Raw genomic sequence first — 14,372 nt, forward strand, 5'->3', positions numbered from 1 at the left:
TTTCGAGACATTCTTCGGCGTTCATTGAGCGCGCAGTCTAGTTATGTAAACACCTATTTGGTAGGAAAATAGTCCCCCGCCCCTTTGAAAAAATAACTGATAATTTTAGAAACCCTTCGGTGGTATAATTTAAAAATCCTCAGTAAGTTTTGAAGTTTCATTTACAATTTACTTTTAGTTTGATGTGTTTTTTTAAAAAATCTTTTAATTTCTCTTTCGCGTTCAGACTATTATATTTGCTTTGAGAGGTCTGTCTTAGGAATTAGCCAATCGCACCGTGTCTCTTGTTTAGTTTGGCTTAATTTTAACAAACTAAACTACTACTTATGGGTTAAAAAAAACTATTCTGGTTTTCATTTTTATCATCTGTCAGGCTGCTGGAACTGAAACACCCACGAAGACAGGCTGGAGTCAATTTGAAAGCTCTCTTAAATCCTTTAATTCTTGAGCTTCCCGATCCCTCTCTCGCGAGATTTGGAAGCCGGAAGTGGATTCTATTTCAGGCGTCTCTGCGAGGCGTGGGCTCAGTTAGTGTTGGCGGGAGCTGAGCGAGCTCTCTGCTCTTTGCTCTCCGGCCTAGGCTGGGTCTGGTTTAGGGGCTTGCGGGCAGCGCTCCCCGCCTCGGGCTGGCAGGATGCGGGTGGCTGTGGCCGGCTGCTGCCACGGCGAGCTGGACAAGATCTATGAGACACTGGCGCTGGCGGAGAGGCGCGTCCCCGGGCCGATAGACCTTCTGCTGTGCTGCGGCGACTTCCAGGCGGTGCGCAATGAGGCCGACCTGCGTTGCATGGCTGTGCCGCCCAAGTACCGCCACATGCAGACCTTCTACAGGTGAGCAGCGAGGCCCGGACCTTAGACCCAGGGGTGAGAGGCGTGGCTAGCCAGCAGTGAGTGAGTGGGAGAGAACCCGGACTGGATTCGAATTCCCCCGTGCCACTGACTAGCTGTCTCCCTTAGTTACCTTCTTTGTTCACGCCGTGTCTAGGAACTGGTGCTTCGTTAAATGTCACTTTTCTCTTCTCCTTTCACCTGTCATATCTGTTTCGGAAGGGATCGAAGCCTGAGGGGAAAACCTGGAGGAAGAAGCTGACAGGGTAATCTACCTTGCACTTGATAGGACTCCGGGACTAGTTTATTTACCGATGCTAGAGTTTTTATTGGACGCCTGCTCTGTGCGCGTTCTAGAAGCTAAGGTTAAGAACTAACAAAGTTCTTGACCTCATTGAGCGTACACTGGCTTTAAACCCAACGCGGCAGACCTTCATTTTTGAGAATAAGTATAGGCAATTCACTTAGACCTTTCGAATTTTTTATGATGAGCTCACATATTTCCTTTGGGCCTAATTTTGCTTTTCTGCTATGTCCGACTGTATAAGCATGCCTAATTACTTTTCTTTGTTATGATTTCTGCTATGCCAACTGACAACTTTACTCTTGTGTTGTAGGTATTACTCTGGAGAGAAAAAGGCCCCAGTTCTCACAATCTTCATTGGGGGAAACCATGAAGCCTCAAATCATTTGCAAGAGTTACCCTATGGTGGCTGGGTAGCGCCAAACATTTATTATTTAGGTATGTGTTCTGGGTAATTTCTTGCTTTGTTTGTAATGGAAGAGCCTGTTAGGATTTATATAACAGTTGGGCAGCATCTCGAGATGTACAGTGTTTGCAGAATGTCTCTTAATTTAAATAGTTAATCATGAAACTTTAATTAAAATAGTTAATTTAAGTAGGTAATCATAAAAATATGTCCATGGGGTGCCTCGGTGTTTCAGTCGGTTAAGCATCCGACTTCGGCTCAAGTCATGATCTCATGTTGTGGGTTTGAGCCCGGCGACCGGCTCTGTGCTGACAGCCAGCTCAAAAAATATGTCCATATTTCTTCTAGTATTTTTATTTTTAAATGTTTTATTTATTTCTGTGATAGCGTGAACAGGGGAGGGTCAGAGAGAGAGGGAGATACAGAATCTGAAGCAGGCTCCAGGGTCTGAGCTAGCTGTCAGCACAGAGCCCGTTGCCGGGCTCGAACCCACAAACCGTGAGATCATGACCTGACCCGAAGTCGGACGCTTAACTGACTAAGCCACCCAGGCGCCCTGCTGCTTCTAGTATTTTAAGCAGTATAGATAATATGACATAATAATAAACATAATTGCAAAGGCCTTACACACTATTTGCAATTCCTTTATTTTTTCTTACTCTGCTGATTGAAAAAACTTAAACATTATGATGGAAATTGTTAAACACACAGAAGAATATAGTATAATGAATATCTGTACATATTAAACAGCTTCAACAACTATTATCATTATGCCATCCTTATTTCAATCTCACTCCCCTCTAAACTTTTACTTAAGTAACTTTAATGTCTCATTAGTTATTGCTTATAGTTAATTTAAGATTCAGATTTCTGTGATTATCACAGAGATGTTTGTTTTACTTTGTTTGACTCATTCAAATAGAATCCAGACAAGGTCTGCACATTTCATTTGATTGTGATGATTCTGAAATCTCTTAGGCTATAAGTCTCCCTTTTCTCTCTTACCCCATGCTCTTTATTTGTTGAAGAAAATGGGAACTTTGTCGTGTAGAATTTCCTGCATTCTGAATTTAGCTAATTGGAATTCTTATATTATTTAACGTGTTCCTTTTATCCTCTGCATTATGTGCAATCTGTGTTTAATTTACAACCAGATTAGATTGAGATTCAGTTTTAGTCCTGTTAGATTATATAGTCCTTTCTTCTCCTTATTTAAATGTTTTCAGCTCTAATGATGACATCATAACTCCAGAAATATAATTTAGCTACTTCATTACTGATTGATCTTTTAACAGCTGCAATATTGTCAAATTATGCTTGAAGATGATCAGTCAGAAATAAAATATAGAAAATATAAATACAGGTTATTTATACTTTATACCTGTTGACTTTCAGATGTATAACCTATAAATCCATCATAGGACATTTTTCCTTATTCTCCCCCCCAAACCCACTGTAATATTTGATTAAGCATCAAATTATGTCTCTTTTTCTCTTAACATACCTAATCTCATCTGTTCCTTTCTGCTTAGTCTCTTCCCTGATCTGCTTCTAGGCCTTTCATCTCTCGTCTGCCTCTTATATTGTTGGCAGATTGCTATGTAAAAGAGTAGCTTCATTATGGTATTTAATTTTCAGATAATTTTAGGACTGCATGGAGTTCTACACCTTTAAACTGTTCTTTTAATTTGTAAAGAGATTGCTTCTGCCTATGATAATTTTATTTAACTGCATACTTTTCCAGGTTTGGCTGGTGTAGTAAAATACCGAGGCGTAAGGATTGGTGGAATCTCTGGTATCTTTAAATCTCATGACTATCGAAAAGGTATTGTTCTGAGAATTGTTTTCAAATTTTAGAACTTTCATGTCTCAGACTAACTTAAGCATAATATATAATTTTACTTTTTCATTGTTTTTTTTTCTGAACTGACTACTTTTTTTAATGAAATATTTTATACATATGAAAATGTTGAGAACGCCAGAACAGATTTTTAATTAGGATTTTATTGTATTTTATTTTATTTATTTTTTGAGAGCGTGAGAGAATGAGTGAGCAGGGGAAGAACAGAGGGACAGGACAGGGAGAGAGAGAATCTCAAGCAGGATCCATGTGGGCTCGATATCACAACCATGAGATCATAACCTGAGCTAAAATCCAGAGTCTGACACTTAATGCACTGAGCCACCCAGGTACCCCAGTGAGGATTTTAAAGAAATAAAACAGTACAGATTCAGTCAGAGCTCATTATTTATCTGTCTTCAGTCCTGTTCTTCTTTTATCTTTCCCTTTCCTTCCCAGGCAGTCACTCTTCTGAATTTGGTGTTTGTCATTCACTTGATTATGTCATTACCAGATATGTAACAGCTTTAAACAGTGTACAATATGGCACGTTTTATTTATTGATTTACTATTATTTTTTTAATGTTTTATTTATTTCTAAGAGAGAGAGATAGCGTGAGCAGGGGAGGGTCAGAGAGAGAGAGGGAGACACAATCTGAAACAGGCTCCAAGCTCTGAGCTGACTGTCAGCACAGAGCCCAACACGGGGCTCGAACCCACGAATTGTGAGATCATGACCTGAGCTGAAGTTGGACGCTTAACCGACTGAGCCACCCAGGCGCCCCCAATATAGCATGCTTTAAATTTGATATGAATGTATCATTTTGCATGTATCTTTTGCAGCTTGCTTCATTGTTTAATATGTTTTTGAAATTTATGTTGATACATTCATTTTAAATTGTGAATAGTATCTATTATAGAAGTATACCACAGTGTACTCATTTATTCCAAGGTATCTGAAAAACGATTTTTATTTTTTAATTTTTAATTTATTTTTAATTTTTAAGTTTATTTATTTATTTTTCTTAGTTTATTGTCAGGTTGGTTTCCATATAACACCCAGTGCTAATCTCCACAAGTGCCCTCCTCCATGCCCATCATCCCCCTTCCCCTCCCCCCACCCCCATCAGCCCTCAGTTTGTGCTCAGCATTCAAAAGTCTCTCATGGTTTGCCTCCCTCCCTCTCCCCAACTAATTTTCCCCTTCTTCTCCCCCATGGCCCTCTGTTAAGTTCCTCCTAATCCTCCTATGCATGCAAACATATGGTATCTGTCCTTCTCTGCCTGACTTATTTAGCTCAGCATAACACCCTCAAGGTCCATCCATGTTGCTACACATGGCCAGATTTCATCCTTTCTCATTGCCATGTATAGATAAACCACATCTTTTTGATCCATTCATCAGCTGATGGACACTTAGGATCTTTCCATGTTTTGGCTATTCTTGAGAGTGCTGCTATGAACAAGTTAAAGGAATAGCTTGAGTTCATATTGATTTCAAAATTATATGAATTAAGTTGGCAGCTAAAATTTACATCCTCCATGTAACTATTAAACACAGATCTGTTCCCTGCTGCCCTGCTCCCCATGATTCTAAACTATTGGCATGGGAGTGCAAAAATAGGTGTCTCCTTCATGGCAGGTGTAGGTGCAAACTGTCCTCCACTCTTTGGAGGGCAGCTGGTAATCTGTGGAAATTACAAAAGTGCTCTGACCCGGAGTTCTACTTCCAGGAATTTAGTGTACAGATATATTCCACAAATGCAAGATGATCTGTACACATTTATTTATTTCAGTCTTGTTTCTAATAGCAAAAGGTAGGAACTAATTAATCCTAATTAACATAACTCTACCATGATAAAACTATACAGTGCAGTGCTCTGAAGCTGTTTTTTTTTTTAAAAAGAAAGCAGCTCTATGTGTAATTGATACACAAAGAATTCCAAGATAGCTGAAAAAAACAAGGTGCTGAACATGTTTCAACTATACTCCTATTTGTGTTAAAAAAAAAAAAGGATGAAGAAGTTTGTGTGTTATATGCATAGATGATATCTCTGGAATAAAATACTAAATACTGATTAACATGAGCTGCCTCTAGGTAGGGTTAATAGTGTCTGGAGATCAGGCCTCCTATTGTTTTATCAGCTTTTTTGAGGTAAAACTTCCATACTATTCTAAGTATACAGTGCAGTGGTGTTAGTAAATTTATGTAGGGTTGTGCAGCCATCCAGATTTAAAACATTTCTAGTATTTCCAAAAGTTTTGTAGTTAATCCCTGCTCCCACCCTAGCCCTGGGCATCACTGGTCAATTTTTATTCCTTTCTGATGATATCTTTTATTTTTTTTTTTTAATGTTTTATTTATTTCTAGGAGAGAGAGAGAGACAGCGTGAGCAGGGAGGGTCAGAGAGAGAGGGAGTCACAGACTGAAACAGGCTCCAGGCTCCGAGCTGGCAGTCAGCACAGAGCCTGACGCGGGGCTCGAACCCACGAACCGCGAGATCATGACCTGAGCGAAAGTCGGACGCTTAACTGACTAAGCCACCCGGGCGCCCCTCTGATGATATCTTTTAAATCTTAAACTATATGAATAAATGTATTCCAAATTAAATATAATTTAATTTAAAAAAATTACAAGCCCCTCAATTATTTAGGGTTATAGTTACTGATCACTCATTAGCAGAAAATACCAACTTTTTTTTTTTTTAATGTTTTATTCATTTCTAGGAGAGAGAGAGAGACAGCGTGAGCAGGGGAGGGTCAGAGAGAGAGGGAGTCACAGACTCTGAAACAGGCTCCAGGCTCTGAGCTGGCAGTAAGCACAGAGCCCGACGCGGGGCTCGAACCCACGAACTGCGAGATCACGACCTAAGCGAAAGTCGGACGCTTAACCGACTAAGCCACCCAGGCGCCCCATCCAACTTTTTTTTTTAATACCAACATTTTAAGAGCAGCATTCTCATAAAATTTTTAAGAGCCAAAGTATTAATGACAGACCTCAGTTTTGGAGAAGTGTGTGTATATTATTTGTATTTACCATATTTAAGGGAGTTGAATATAGCTTATTTCTCTTCTTTAATTCAAGGTCATTTTGAGTGCCCCCCTTATAATCCAGCTACAATAAGGAGTATATACCATGTGAGGAATATTGAAGTCTATAAATTAAAACAGGTATGTAAAAAATACATTACAGCAGACTTGAAAAATGTTAAAGTCACTCTGTACCAAAATGTATTTTGATCATTTTAGTATACTACTTCCAAGAAGAGCTTATTACTTCACTATTTCTAAAGTTTGGATCTTGAGTTGCTTTTAGGAGGTTCACAGATAAACATTTTTTAATTCTAATGTTATGAGTTTATTTTAGGAAGTAAAAATAAAATAGAACTTTAATCTCTGACTTTGTATATTACTAAAGAATATATGTTGGAATAAAGTCAGACTTTAAAGAAAATATAGAGTATTTCATTTTAAATAGTGGTATTAAATAGGGAATAAATTATGGTAAAGAAGATAGAGAATATAGTAAAATTATGAAAGTGATATTGGAACACTGGCTTAACTAGAGAGTAGGTGAAACTAGGTTTTTGTTTGAGAACCCATTAAATGCCTGACACTGGGCTAGGCAGTTATTGCACATGACATTTCATATAATTGCCACGCAATTCTTTGAAGTTGAGTTTTAGTCTAACTTTGTCACATTAAGGATGAGAGATTAAGACTCAGATAGGTAAGTAGCCTCCTGGAGAATTCCCAAGGAGTTAAGTGGTGAAAGCTGCCTGAAGTTGTCAGACCCTCCGCACCAGGCCCTACAGTCTCTGCGGGAGTGTAAGGATGCTTGTGGGCATTTCTTTAATGTCCTACTCATAACAGTTCCCTACCTTCAATCATTTTTCGCTTTCACCCATCTCAGTCCTACCAGTGTTTGATGACCTGGCTTAGATACCAGTATTCTAGTTGAAAGCCATCACCCTTCTCTGAATTTTCATGGCACTTACTGCCCAAATCAGTTATTCAGTGATTAGTCATATCTATCTTTTATATTGTCTTGAACACTTAAGTTATTTTAGTTTTCCAAGTTTTGTTGCAGACTACTTAAAGGTGCTGGGGATGAGTAAAGTAGGAAGTATATTTTGTGGCCTCCCCATGAAGACACCAGCCACATTGAATATCTCTAGTATAATTTATGTAGCAAACAGCATTTTTTAGGTGTATGCTATATGAGTCCATTAGAAAAAAAAAATATATCTTTGGGTTTTACTGTATTGTTTACATTAGAGATCTCATGAAACCTGTGTCTCTATCTTAAAATAGTTCCTTTACTAAGTGACAAGAATAATGGTTATTACATATTTTAGAAACCGTATACTGAAGACCATGGCTAGTTGGCAGTCTGATCAAAGTATGCTTTGCCATGGAAAATAAGGATGATTTGTGAGGTAGAAAGTTTTTTCTTCTTGCTTAGATGAGTGAGGAATTTAGTGTTTCGTAGTATTTTTGTGACCTTCTTAAATAAGGTTTCCTTAGAATGAATTAGATAGAAATGTAAAGGTCTAAGTGGTTAAACAATTGTGTGGCGGTGGGGAGAAATTGTAGGGGATTGCTTTTGGCTAATCTGTTTTTGGGCTTTCTTTTTCTCTTAAAGCTGAAGCAGCCTATGGACATATTCTTATCTCACGATTGGCCAAGAAGCATATATCATTATGGAAATAAGAAGCAACTTCTTAAGACTAAATCTTTTTTCCGACAAGAAGTGGAAAATAACACATTGGGAAGTCCTGCTGCCTCAGAGCTTTTAGAGCACTTAAAACCTACCTACTGGTTTTCCGCACACCTTCATGTGAAGTTTGCAGCCTTGATGCAGCATCAGGTAGAAACCAGAATATTCTTTGATTTGACCAACACTTAGCAAATATCTGTGGGCTAAGGCCCTATTGGCACAGTCGTAAATTTAGAGATAGAGGTCAAAGATAACTTCACTTTTGCAAGTTAACTCCATATCCGTGGGGGGTGAGGAGAAACAAGCAGTCAGTTATAAAATAGTAATACGCATTACTATTAGTAATGAGTAATCATAATAAGTTTGTGATTAAAAGTGCCAGGGTGCTGTGGGAGCACCTACGCCAGACTCTGGTGAAATGGGGATGTGGACAGAGAGATGAAGAGCTTGAGAAGGTTTTCCAAAGGGATCGATTGTGCCTGGAAGCAGTAGGATATGAAGGCAATGTAGGTCGGGAGCCCAATGTGTGCAGAGGCTAGAGGTCTGAATGCATGGCGAGCGGGGGGCTATAACAGTCCATGTGGCTGAGGCAGAGGGAGAGAGGAGGCTGGAAGGACATCCTAACTGCCTTCTGGGCCATGTTCTGGAGTTTGGGTTTTAACCAGAAGGTAACAGGGAAAGCTGGGGAGTAGTGAAACCAGATTTTCACTTTAGAAAGATTAGTTAGGTAGCATTTTTGTGTAAGGATTATAGTAAGGTAAAATGGGAGGCAGAGGAGGCCATTTAAGCAAAAGATGAGGTTCTAACCTGCTGCAAAGAAGGAGCACAGAGCATACAGGTTCCAGAGAGATTTTGGAGGCAGACTCATCAGGATTTGGTGACAGAGGGGGACTCCCAGAATTTTCCCTGGGAAACTGCATGGGTGGTGGGGCTTTGTGGAAGGTAGAGAATAAATATATACTTCACATTAGGCTTTTATGGAAATAGGTGTTTCTTCCTTTCCCCTCACATTCTGACTAAACTGACTTTCCACATAAAGTATTCCATAGGGAAAACAATTAGAAAATGCTGGGTTAACAAGATTAGAGATTTCTTTTCGAAGGCTGCTTCTATAGAATTTCTGAGTCTTTAATGTGTTAATGGGCATATTCTTCCCCCAAGAGTGGAATGTGGTGTGCAGTGCTTTCTGAACTTGACCAAACTCTTTTCTGTGGTGAAAGTACTCTTTAATGATGCTCTTCAAGTACAGATTGGAAAATTCTGTTTGGAAACATTCCTGTAGGCTCTTTCTGTTGTGGACTTATCCTCACTTCCCAGTTTCACTGGGAGAAAGAGGCAAGGTTACTCTTGTTCTCTTCCTTTGGGCTGCTGCCAAGGTGATGATCCTCTTTTAATGTCCAAGTCATCCATTCAGATCAGTCACCTTTTCTATATCTGTGTTATTCTCTTCCATCTCCTAGGGCTTTTGACACGCCTGGATTTTTACTGGAGCATCAGCTTTGGTTCTTTTCTCCCCATTCCATCTTCTCTTGTCAACCTCGGGCACTTATATCTCTGAATTAATATATTCAGTCCCTTTTAATTAGCTCCTCAACTTTCTCTGACTTTGCCAGTGTTCTCTTGCAGCTTCTTTACCAACACCAAAGATGACCTTTCCTCAGAACTGCCCCACTGCCAAGATCTGCCTACAGTCTCTGAGTCTTCCGCCTCTCAATCCATCACCACCACTGATAGAAACCTGGCCAACAGCAGGGTGCCCCATAGCTGCTTCCTGTCCTTTTTCCTCCGTGTGCCTTAGTGTTCTCAGTGAGTCTCTTTTGTACTTCATCCAGTACGACCTTCATATTGTGGTCCATCACGCCGTGTCTATGCTTCTTTCTGCTGATTCAGTTTTTACAAAATAGCTTAATTGGAATATAATTTACATGTCATAAACTTCACCTATTTAAGTGTACAACGCAGTGATTTTTAGTGTATTTCCAGAGTTCCAGATGTTTCTAGAGCAAACAGCACATCGTCCGATTTTAGAACATTTCCAGGCCCCCAAAAGATCTCTCGTGCCTCTTTGCTGTCAGTCCTTGTTCTCACCCTCAGGCCCAGGCATCCACTAATCTGTCTGTGTCTCTGTGGATTTGCCTTTTCTGAACATTTATATAAGTGGGATCAAAGTCTATAGTCATTGGCATGTGGTTTCTTTCCTTTGCTTGTTGTCGCGGTTCATTTGTGTAGCAGGTATTAGTATTTCTCTCATTTTTATTGTTGAATAATATTTCATTCTGTGAATGTATCTCATCTACTTTTGATGTTGTGTCTAAGAAATCTTTGCCTAACCCAAGTTTATAAAGATTTTTCCCTGTAGTTTCTTCTAAAAATTGTATAGTTTTAGCTCTGCTAAATTACTTTTCAGCTCTTCTGTTATTGTTAAACTTTCCATTATATACTGGGATTTAGCATTAGCATTATTGTCAGCATTAGTGTCTGCTTTGACTTTTGTAAGGAAGTTGAAGCCTAGAGTTTAAGTGCCTTGCCCATCATTACACAAGTGGTTGCAGAACTAACTTATTTTGGAAAAGTGACAGTTACTACTTTGACACACAACTTGGGGGTATGTTTAATAAAGATTGTTTCCATCCTATTCTGTGTATGAATTACTGTGATGGTTTAACATTCTTTCTAGAGGCACCTGGGTGGCTCAGTCAGTTAAGTGGGCAACTTCAGCTCAGGTCATGATCTCATGGCTCATGGGTTCGACCCAATGTAGGGCTCTGTGCCGGCAGCTCAGAGTCTGGAGCCTGATTCGGATTATGTGTCTCCCTCTCTCTCTGCCCCTTCCCTGATCACACTCTGTCTCTCTCTCTCAAAAATAAATTAAAAAAAATTTTTTTTAATATTCTTTTTAAAATTAACGTTTCATATTTCTAGGCCAAGGATAAAGAACAGACGGCCAAAGCAACCAAATTTTTAGCCTTGGACAAATGCTTACCACATAGAGACTTTCTTCAGGTAAGAAGAAAATGAAATAACTGTGCAATACAGTTTTGCTCTTCCAATGATGAAAAACATTAATTTTTTGGCTCAGAATTTATTTGTGCTCTTTATAACTTATGTATTCCTAGAATTGGGAATATTTAAGTTATCTTTGTGTTTTTAAGCTACTAAATTAAATTCCTTTTAAATTTTATTGTTATATTCTTAGAGTATTCAAAATAGAAATGTATTTCTTACAATTACCAATTTCTTTCTGTAGGTAATAGAAATAGAGCATGACCCCAGTGCTCCTGAGTACTTGGAGTATGATATTGAGTGGCTCACTGTTCTTAGGGCTACTGATGATCTTATTAATGTGACTGGGCGCCTGTGGAATATGCCTGAAAATAATGGCCTGCATACAAGGTAAGTCTGACATTATTCCAGGTTTGTTCTCTCTGGTGCAGGCACAATTTTTGTCCCCTCCGCCTTTTTTTCCCCTTAAATCAAGGGAATTATTGTTATGAGTGTCAGAATAATTCAAGGGTTACTGACTGGTATGGAAAACTGCAGATTTTCCAACTAAGGGATATAAGAAAATGGGCTATTGAGTACCATCTGAAATAAGTGCTTAAATAAGCATGTGTAAAGCTATAATATGGTCGTGATTTAGTTCACACATTAATTTATACTAATTTTAAAGTGTGAGTTAAGAATGGCCTTTTTTTAAAAATTTTATTATTTTGAGAGAGCAAGAAAGCGTGCATGCATGCATGGGGGATGGGCAGAGAGAGAGAATCCCAAGAAGGCTCTGTGCTGGCAGCGCAGAGCCCGATGACATGAGAGTCAAACTCACAAACCATGAGATTGTCACTGGAGCTAAAATCAAGAGTTGGATGCTTGGGGTGCCTGGGTGGCTCAGTCAGTTAAGTGTCCGACTTTGGCTCAGGTCATGATCTCACAGTTCGTGGGTTCGAGCCCTGCATCAGGCTCTGTGCTGACAGCTCAGAGCCTGGAGCCTGCTTGGATTCTGTGTCTCCCTCTCTCTCTGACCCTTCCCTGCTCGCTCGCTCTCTCTCTCTCTCTCTCTCTCTCTCAGAAATAATTAAAAAACATTAAAAAAAAAAAGTTAGATGCTTAACTGACTGAGCCACCCAGGCACCCCAAGAATAGCTTTTTCTATTGTTTTTATTTCAAAATGGTCCTTTGGTCAATTAACTATAATTTTATTAAACAGAATTTTTATATGTGGTTTAGATTTTGTCCTTGCACCTCAAGTCCATAGATCTTAACATTTGTTGTCTGAGGCTGATAAAATGTAAACAGGTATTGTTTTGGACTTTTGTAGGTGGGATTACAGTGCAACAGAAGAAGCTATGAACAAAGTATTGGAAATACTGAATCATGACCTCAAAGTTCCATGTAACTTTAGCATAACAGCTGCTTGTTATGACCCTAGCAAGCCGCAGACACAAATGCAGTTGGTGCATAGGATCAATCCTCAAACTACTGAATTTTGTGCCCAACTTGGCATCACTGACATAAACGTCAGGCTGCAGAAGGCTAAGGAAGAACATCACTTGTGTGGTGAATACGAAGAACAGGATGACCTGGAGAGTAATGACTCTGGAGAAGACCGTAGTGAATATAACACAGACACGTCTGCCCTGTCCTCTATTAATCCAGATGAAATCATGTTAGATGAAGAGGAGGAGGATGAGGACAGTATTGTGAGTACACACAGTGACATGAATACACCCTCTGTAGAACCTTCTTCTGATCCAGCTTCTGACTTCTCCACAAGCTTCTCTGATGTCAGGATCTTGCCAGCTTCCATGACTGTATCTTCTGATGATACATTGGGTTCCCCAGATGGCAGAGAGGGGAAGCCTGGTGAGGCTCGGGAGTCGGAGGACGGAAAGGACTTAACCGAGTTGCCCCTGAAGAGGCTGAGTGATGAACACGAACCCGAACAGAGAAAGAAAATTAAGAGGAGAAATCAAGCCATCTATGCTGCAGTGGACGATGATGATGCTGCATAAGACAATTTTTTTAGTATTATATGTAGATATGTGATTTTTGAGATCATATTTTTAGAGTTGGATTTTTGACACTCAAGACTTAACTTTGTAATAATGAAGTTACAGGAGAGAATTTTAGTTAGGTATTGACTTTGTCTTTAGTCCTTTATATATTTCAGATAAAAATATTAAAATTTTATATATTTACTTGATTGAGTACCCTTTTTTTTGAAGACGTATATTATTCACTTTCATTATTTTCAGGAAACACTCACTGAATACCTATTCTCTACCAGACACTTTGCTGTAAAATGGCACCATAAAGATGAGTAAGACTGGGGTTTCTAACTTTGAGGAGTTACTACAACTGTGAATATTTTTGTGTATAAAATATGGCATCTTTATATTTTGTTTTGCAAAGTCATTACTGCATGTATGATTTTGTATGCTTTCGTTTTATTTACTATAAATATTTTCCCTGGTCTGCTCTTAATGTCTGTCAAATACAGTTGAAATTGAAGATGGTAGGTCAGGTTTCAGGAAATAAATTACTTTAAATACGGATATTGGTAAACATAAAATTTTACATTTAATTACTGAGATTAACATAACTTGATTTTGGCATATTTTATCTTTAGCTTTAACTTGAAGATGACTGTAGTAACTGTACAGGTCATTTTTGACACAGTTCAGCTTAGTATTAATTACTAGCAGGGATTGAATTGCACAAATGCTGTCCCTCGTGCTGTATTGTGTGGATTATTAGTAGTAGAGTTTTTTTTTTATGTTTGTTTATTCTGAAAGAGTGCACATGCATGCAAGCTTAGGGAGGGACAGAAAGGGAGAGAGAGAATCCCAAGCAGGCTCCGTGCTGGGAGTATAGAGAGTCCTACAGAGCTCATGAACTGTGAGATCATGACCTGAGCTGAAACCAAGAGCTGGACACTTATATGACTGAGCCACCCAGGCATCCCAGTACTAAAGTATTTTTAAAGATCCACATGGAAAAACTATACCTCCATCCTGTCTCTGTTAAATGCCTGGATCACCTGATTAGATGGTTGCCCTGCACTTTGGATCAATTCTAGGCTATCATCATTCCACAGCAGTCCAGATCTAGGGCCCATTAATCTAGGAAAATGCTATAGCAACTGGCTTCCATCTTGTCAGCATGTGACTGGAAGAACATGGAGCACTTTTATCTTTATTGCCATCCATTCAGTTTACCTTTTTAAGTTGAATATTTACTTAAGTTTTCATTACTTAACAATGAAGGATTTTCCTCAT

At 39.0% G+C, this 14,372-nt stretch overlaps 1 protein-coding gene across 1 annotated transcript; it reads left to right on the top strand.

Annotated features, from left to right (window-relative positions):
• Nucleotides 1-260: 260 nt before the first annotated feature.
• DBR1 (debranching RNA lariats 1) lies at nucleotides 261-13,297 on the top strand. Its single transcript, XM_039220207.1, has 8 exons — nucleotides 261-831; nucleotides 1,446-1,570; nucleotides 3,283-3,363; nucleotides 6,463-6,548; nucleotides 8,023-8,247; nucleotides 11,020-11,100; nucleotides 11,345-11,490; nucleotides 12,413-13,297. Exons 1-8 carry the CDS (start codon nucleotides 635-637, stop codon nucleotides 13,104-13,106), a joined length of 1,635 nt encoding a protein of 544 aa, XP_039076138.1. The 5' UTR covers nucleotides 261-634; the 3' UTR covers nucleotides 13,107-13,297.
• The last annotated feature ends 1,075 nt before the right edge of the window (nucleotides 13,298-14,372 follow it).

The sequence above is a fragment of the Hyaena hyaena genome, unplaced genomic scaffold (genome assembly GCF_003009895.1).
Source record: "Hyaena hyaena isolate Hyena2069 unplaced genomic scaffold, ASM300989v1 scaffold_870, whole genome shotgun sequence".
In the NCBI taxonomy this organism is placed as follows: Eukaryota; Metazoa; Chordata; class Mammalia; order Carnivora; family Hyaenidae; genus Hyaena; species Hyaena hyaena.

Bases quoted from the DNA above. Each gene is read 5' to 3' on its own strand.
- DBR1 (XM_039220207.1), top strand. From the start codon at position 635: ATGCGGGTGGCTGTGGCCGGCTGCTGCCACGGCGAGCTGGACAAGATC. The intron at 3,364-6,462 runs GTATTGTTCTGA...CTTTAATTCAAG, and splicing joins ATCTCATGACTATCGAAAAG to GTCATTTTGAGTGCCCCCCT. The intron at 6,549-8,022 runs GTATGTAAAAAA...TTTCTCTTAAAG, and splicing joins AAGTCTATAAATTAAAACAG to CTGAAGCAGCCTATGGACAT.